We start from the raw sequence: 8083 nt of genomic DNA on the forward strand, positions 1-8083 counted from the left end.
GATGGGTATGAAAAACATGAACAAAGAATAGTTTCTAAATTGTTATAATCAGTTTTACACATGACAGATGGGCAATCTTGATCCACATAAAGTTCTCATCCATTACCCACATTGCAATACAAACCTTCGTCACATTTCAAGTTCAAAACCTAAAAAGAAAGAAACCTTCGTCAAACAGATGCGATGTGGAAGTGAACTTCACCATTGCCTTCTCACAAAATTCTCTGCAAATTATCATTGCCTTATCAACAAAATTTCATATACATAGGCTATTGAAGCAATAAACAATTATTCTATTACCGAAACAAGCTACCACATACCTACGCGAATCTGCAAAATCACGAAGCAATACCCACGTGCATTGACTCTCATGTTCGTCATCCTCTTGCTCATCCCTTAAAGTCATCTATTTCGAAGCAAGAAAAATGAAAATGGTGCAAAAGGCATTCTAAACCTGTTCGTCCTATACGTTACATCAAACACAATGACATCACTAAAGGTTAGATATGCATCTCTAGCTCGTGAATCGGCCCAAAACATTGATCGCAAGTTACCATTAATATCCAACTCCATTTTGAAAAAAAAGTTTGGGTCCTCTGATTGTTTCGCTTGGAATTTCTGTGCTACCAAAACGCCTTCTTGCCCCATATTATTCACCCTCTGTTTTCTCAAATGGCAAACCACCTCATTTGTCGTTATAGAACTACCTGATCCTTTATATGAAACATTAATGGCCTTTGCAATATTAGCAGGATGGATTGAGGCTGTACTCAGGTCGTCCATCAAATTCTTAACTACCTGAGTCTTGATAAATTTGTTGTGCGAATGATGCATTTGTCGTTTCAGTGGAGAAGTAAGCTCATGACAATGTACATCTTCAAAAGCTTTAACTTTCCACTTCCCATCAATTAATGAGATATCCATTTTCGCTTTACAACCCTCCCTGACAGTCCGACGTGGCTTCACAACTCTATCAACCACCATATTTTTAACTTTACTGCTTTTGAACCCTGCTCTATCACAAACAAATCTCTTAAATATCACTTTCTGTGTTATCTTCGACTTATAAGTTGATGATTTCCGTACTCCAAAACCGGTGGCCAACCCATATATATTATAAAACTCGTATGCATCATTTTCACTATCAAATATCTGATCCAAAAAGGGTTTCTTACCCAGATTCCTCTCACCACCATCATCAATATCAACAAATTCTACACCGCCCTCGTCATTTGGGTCTCCCTCCTCATTTGGGTCTACCTCCTCATCAACAGATATATATCCCACCTCACTTTCATCATTTCCTAACATATCGCCAACCATAATCAGTCTATTAGCGTCAATATCATCAATTGATAAACCAAAATCTATACAGTCTCTATCATCCATTATCTTGAGTGCACTTCTTCAATCCCTTCACTTCAAGACAATCAAATAAAACAAAAAACATGTAAGCCAAATCAATGTCAATTACATAATAATAAACGAAGCATAAACATAAGCACAAATCTATAGAAATGCTTGGTCTATCAAAATCACCAAATAACCAACAGGAACAGCAGAAAAACCCTAACAGTTAAAAACCTAGAAACAAAAACAAACCTAACTGAAACCCCTAGAAGAGGGAAAAAAATAAATGGCAGAGATTGAAACTTCAGCTACTTGAAGGAAAAAACAGCGAAAAACTGTGGATGAGATGGCATAGTTTCAGCCCATTTTAGACCATTTAAGAAAAAAAATAATAACTGTAAAATTAATTAAAATCACGACATTCACGTTCTCCTCAAAAAAAAAAAACAAAAAAACAAAACATCAAAACCAGACAAAAAATTCGACACCATTCATCTCAGAGAGAGGGGGAAAATAACCAGAAAATCTCAAAAATCCATCACCGTATTTGCCCTAGAAAAAAAAATATAAATGGAACAGTTAAAAACCTAGAAACAAAAAAAACCTAAATGAAACCCCTAGAAGAGGGAAAAAAAGATAAAAAATGAAATATAGAACTTACCTGGGAGGAGAACGACGCATGGTTCGTTGGAGGAGAAAACACCGTGCGGAGATGGCAGATTTCACCACCAGATAACAAAGGCCTATTTGCAAAGAAGCCTTTCAGCTCTTGCTAGAGAAAATATAAAGCCATCAATTCATCCATCCATAGCAGAACCAGTTGTCTGAAAGAATTGGGAATTGGATAAAATTCAATTGACAGACCTTAACAAATGTACTGTCCTCTAACAGTGGTAGCAACTTATGCACTATCCTCTAAGACTGGTAGCAACTCAAATGCACTTAGAATCTGCCTAAAGTTTGGAATGTCCCCGAACAAAATGTCCTGCAGATGAAGTAAATTTGCAACCACCATCAAATCTCATCAAAATATGTAGTTATAAATTTAATAAGAAAAATCCTTCAAATAAAAGCAGAATATAATAAGAAACAAAACACCCAATTTTTTTACATAAGAATAATACTTTGCATAAGATAAAAACAAAGATCTAAAACAAAAAAAAAAACCTAGAAACAAAAAAGAAAAACCCATTCATCTCAGAGAGAGACCTTAACAGACTCGAAGACTACAAGACTCGGCCCAGCCCATAACTGGGCCTATGCACGTGAGACCCATATCAAGTACCCAAAGCTTGAATTCAGATGTAGCCATTCTTTTTAAAGAAAAATAGTCATTTTTTGCCAATGTGCTCACATTTGACATATTAAAACCTATCTCAAAGTCGCATGAAATATTTCCAGACTTAAAATCTTCTGCAACATAAGAAAAATAGAGATGTATTGTACTATTGTAGCTATAAGAAGATTAGATACGCAAGATTGGTATTGGCACCCCTTGCAAAAATCATCTTGAAAGTACAGGTGGAGACCACTGTTCATCGTCATCATCGAGTATGATCCAAACCATTCACCGATTGTGCTCCACCATGGATAAGCAATACCAAAAGCAGCCCTTGAATTTGAACTGAAGTTCCTAGTTTGAAGATCATATCAAAGATACAATTGCTTCTTGCACTAGGAGTCGTAGTTCTGAGTTCTGACAAAGAAGAAATGACTCAGCTTGAGATCTAAAATCTCATCACAGGTGAAGGTATCCTCCAAGAAAAGGCACCCTCAATAGCAAACAGCCCCACACGTTTTTAGCTGGTCGTTATTCTGTTATCATGCTCTCTCTCTCTCTCTCTCTCTCTCTCTCTCTCTCTCTCTCTCTCTCTCTCTCTCTCTCTCAATAATATAAGTTTTACCTACATTTTGTTCAATTAAATAATAGGGCAGTCATAAATTCACCCCTTTCTATTACAATATTCACCCCCTATTTTCAAAATAAACAGCACAGCCCACACCATAGGATGATCCAAACCGTCCATTCGATGGGTGTAGACACCCCATTTTGACCGTGCCCTAAACCACCCGTTTTCATGAAAAATCCCATCAAATCAACGAGGTAGGACCCCAAACTTCACCCTAGGCTAGCTTAAGGTCCCAGCTAGGCCCCTGCAAAATTTCGTCGAATTCCGAGCGCGTTTGCTTAGCGAACAAGCTAGGAGAGTGTCCGCAGTGTAATCAGACAAGGGGGGTGTATTATCCTGGAGAGAGTAGAATCAAGTTGGAATAAGACACGATTCTGTGTGCGTTTATTAAAAAATCGCGCAACCGCGCGCCTTATCAAAGTAGTGTGCCAATATCAACTAAAAATTTTTTTATATAAAAACCAAATTCGAGCTGATTTTGGGAGGGAGGTTTTTCTTAAAAAAAGAACCCAAATCAGAGAGAGAGAGAGAGAGAGAGAGAGAGAGAGAGAGAGAGAGAGAAAGAGAAAGAGAGAGAGAAAGCTCCGGTCATCCTCTCCGATGAGCTCATCGGAGCTCCGTCCGACTTCCCGGCAAGCTCGTCGGAGCTCCGTTTCCGTTTCCACTGCTGTATTTCGCTCCAGATCTGTATGATCTATCATTTTTTCTCTATTTTGCCTTTTCATTAAATCCTATAATCTTATGATTGAAACCCTAGCTAAGCAAAGAGGGATTATATAAAGGGATTGGAGTAGAGATCGAAGAAAAGGAAAATGATTAGGGGCTGATTTAGATTTTGTAAGCCCAAGGGTTCCCCATGGGTTCAGTCAATCACCTTGTTTTGATGATTAACAAATACAAATTGATTAGTCGTTTATGGACTGATCAGTTGCCTTGAGTGTTGTGTCTTAGACAGGAACTTGACATGCTTGACATGTCATATCGCCATTACACAATGCAACACAACACATGCTTGAGGATCAACATGCAAAGGAGCTTGAACACATTGGTGGCATCATCCTTGGAAGATGTTAAAGCAAGGAGCTCAAGTGAAGATCCCACAAGCAATCCAAGAACCACATTGAAGATCAAATGAAGATTGGCTCAAGAGTTCATTCAAGAGAGTGTTCAAAAGGGTAGTATGTATCACCTTTCTCTCTTGTGTTTTCTCTTGATCAAGGCACATCTTAAAACCTCTAAAATATGTTTTTCAAAGAGACTAACACACCCTTTAAGGACTTAAATGGATAAGTGAATGGCCATGGTGGTGTACCAACATGTTGGGACCCATATGGCATTCAACACAAGAAAGAACAAAACAGAGTTCCGAAGCAACAACCTGGACCAGCAACTAAATCCTATCAAATCTTATTTAAAACATTTTCAAATATTTTTGAAAATATTTTTACCAGATAGCTCTCATTTTTCTCATATCCGTAGAGTATAAGAACATCGAAATCTGACGAGAAATGAGGGAGATATGAATTTTTCAAATGAAACACTGTTTGCTGGAAATCCAGGCTCAGAACTCCGAGAATTATTCTCGGAGCTCCGAGCTCGGAACTCCAAGACCATTCTCGGAGCTCCGAGAAATGGTCCAGGTTCTAAAAATAAAGGCTCTGTTTGGATTCTCGGAACTCCGAGAATTTTGCTCGGAACTCCGAGAAATGTCTCAGAACTCCGAGAACACTATGAATTCAAAAAAATATAGCCGTTGTTGTCCAACGGCTAGTTGAATTTTTGACCCAGTTTTGACTGTTTTGCCCCCCAAACGGTCACATGGAGTTGGGACACCATATATACCCATCTAATGGGTCTAAAACAAGAGAGGAACATTGTCCAACTTCAACAAACCATAGAAAATCATTTGTGAACTATTTTTGGTTAAATTCTCTCACCAACCAAACTCTTTGTGCCTTGATTTGAGAAAATCTTTTGAGATTGGTTTAGGCTTAAACTTGTTTATTCTTGAGAGCATCTTTGGAGCTTCAACTTGCATTGTAGCCTACATAGAGGCAAAGCTTTTATCTTCTTCTTTATTCTATCGGTGGCAAGGGCATCCGTGTTTAATTCCCTTGGGAGAAAGCGCTTAGAACTCGGCGGAGAATGAGAGTCATTGTAAAGGTGGAAGGGCATCCTTATCTAATTCCCTTGGAGTGTAAAAGCCTCGGTGCCGGGCGTCATGGAGGTCTCACTAGTGGAAATCCTCAAGTGCGACCTTGAGTAGAGTGGAGTAGGCCGTTTGCCGAACCACTATAAATCTTTGTGTCACTTGTGTTGGTATTTCTCTATCTTTCTCTCCCTCTCACTTTCTTATTTATTTGTGCTTGCATTCTTACATATTTGGAATTGAGTGAGTAGTTAGCATTTTGGTTTTGATTGAATATTGGTACCTTGCTAACTAGGCTATAAATCACCTAATTAAGTTTGCTAATCAACAAGGGTTTTTGAACTTATATTAATTTGTAATATTGTTTAAGTTCAACTATTTCAAACTTAATTAAACAAGAGATAAGTCTTAGGTGAAATTTTAGTAAAAGTTTTCAAAAGGTAAAAGTTTTATAAACATCCTATTCACCCCCCCCTCTAGGTTGCCAAACCAAGTCACTACTTGGATTTCAATTGGTATCAGAGCTTGGGCTCTTGATTAAGACCCTAACCGGTTAAGAGTTAAAAGATCAAACTTTTTGGCAACTCAAAAGATGGGATCTAGACTACCTATTTTGGATGGTTCGGATTATGGATCATGGTTGATCCATATGAAGACATACTTAAAAGGTCTAGATAAAGATATGGTAAAGATAATTGAAAATGGATTTATGTTAAATGCTAAATCTAAAGGATTAAATGAATATAATAAAAAATTATCTTTACTAAATACAAAAGCCCTAATTGCAACATGTTGTGCATTACCACCACACATTTATGAGAAAGTATCCTCTTGTAAAAATGCTAAAAATGTTTTGGACTCTATTGAAAATCTTCAAAATCAAAACATGTGCTTAATGGGATTATCTAATGAAGACCCCTTGGATAATGCCGAATTCACACTTGAAGAACTTGTTGAAAATGTCCAAGAATTACATAAGAAACTTGAGGATCAACTAGCTAAGAATTCAAACTTGAAAAATAATTTAGCTAGTATTCACAAGGAGTTTAGGTCACTAGAAATAGACCATGCACATCTTAGTGAAGAGAATGAAATGTTTGAAAATAATTTTATCGAACTAAGTGAAACCATTAAATCACTAAGAGAAGAAAATGAACTCCTTAACGAAGAAGAAGATAAAATCAAGAATTCCTCATCTCTTGAAACAAATAACTTCAAAATGGAAATCAATGATTTGAAAATCAAGAATGAGAAACTTGAGTTGGAAAATTACAAACTACAAGAAAGTGTAAAACATAATTGCCACCATGACCATTCTTGTAGATCATCATGTTCATCCCGTCCATCTACCTACTCATATATGTCTTGTGATTTTTGTGGTAGATTTGGAAATTACAAATCTAAATATATGTTTAGATTTGTAAAAAGCAGTAAGTTTGTTTGGGTTAAAAAGGACTTATCACCTAGAGCAAACTTGCTTGGAACCAAGATAGTTTGGGTTCCAAAAACCCCAACATGATATGTATTGTGTTTATCTTAGATTAGGGGATGTGCTTTAATTTTATATCATATGAAAATTTGTTTGGATACAATATACTTGTCTTGCTTGAATGCCATGTATCCATATTTTGTGCTTCAAATGATCATCCTTGAAAATCCAAAGTCTTTATGCTTGAAACTTGATAAGGCTTTGATATCTTGCATTAAAATGTTATATCTATTGGAAGAGGTCCCCTAGATATTTTATGTTTAATATCTAGTTGATATATGCTTCATGATCAAATCATTTGTGACGAAACAACCTATATATACAATATACTTATATTGTTTGACTTGTATGTATCTATATGTATTTTTGCTAAGTGCACACACTATGACTTAAATCTTATCGCACTTAGAATATGTCTTTCATCCACATGACAACCACAATAGAGCATTAATGTGAAAACCATAAATTGTGCTTACAGGATATTCAACCACACCTTTGTGCCCTTGTGTTCAAATTGTACTCACAAGTATATCATCATATTTGAACATTATTTTGGTAGTTGCTAGAAGCTAGGTTATACGATCTATCACATCTCTCTAGCAAAACCAAAAAGAGAAGAAACCCATAGGTTTAAAGACTTGAACTTAAATGGAAATTTTTTTTGGCAATTAAATAGTTTTTAAGTGAAAGTTGTGAATATGCCAAAATATTATTCTTTAAACTCTATTTTCCTTAGATCTTTCCCTAGAATCACAAAATGATATAATATGTAGGGAAGTTGAAACATGAATCTAGATTCAATGTATGACTTGAAATGACAATATCATAGATATCTAGAATCATATTTGGGCATTTACTCACTTGAGTAAAATTAAAATTCATTAAGGTGGTTGTATACATTAGATTGTGATGGGAACATGTGCCTCCCACACATTTTTGGTTTTCAATAGGGCTTATGCACCTTGTGCCTAATGCCTTTTCATTTTACATGTGGTTGTGGATGTAGATGTAATGTTTGGACCATGCACATTATGTGTTATGCCCTTTGTGTCCAAACATGGTAGATTATCCATGGAAACCTTGATGATCATATCTTTCTCATAAGGTATACTCTCACCTTCATGAATCATGGATGTCTCTCTAAGACATGGTATTTTATTGACCATTCTCACTATGTCTCAGTCC

The 8083-nt window shown here is 36.3% G+C and overlaps 1 protein-coding gene across 1 annotated transcript; it reads right to left on the bottom strand.

The window, feature by feature from the left end:
• Positions 1–402: 402 nt before the first annotated feature.
• LOC143888827 (protein FAR1-RELATED SEQUENCE 5-like) lies at positions 403–1389 on the bottom strand. The gene has a single exon (XM_077393223.1). The coding sequence runs from the start codon at positions 1387–1389 to the stop codon at positions 403–405; it is 987 nt and encodes a 328-aa protein (XP_077249338.1).
• Between the last annotated feature and the right edge of the window lie 6694 nt (positions 1390–8083).

Source organism: Tasmannia lanceolata, unplaced genomic scaffold (genome assembly GCF_043159265.1).
Source record: "Tasmannia lanceolata isolate RefF3 unplaced genomic scaffold, GAP_Taslan_0.1 ptg000012l, whole genome shotgun sequence".
Taxonomy (NCBI): domain Eukaryota; kingdom Viridiplantae; phylum Streptophyta; class Magnoliopsida; order Canellales; family Winteraceae; genus Tasmannia; species Tasmannia lanceolata.

What these genes read in the sequence shown, in the direction of transcription:
- LOC143888827 (XM_077393223.1), bottom strand. Translation starts at nt 1,389, where the DNA reads ATGGATGATAGAGACTGTATAGATTTTGGTTTATCAATTGATGATATT.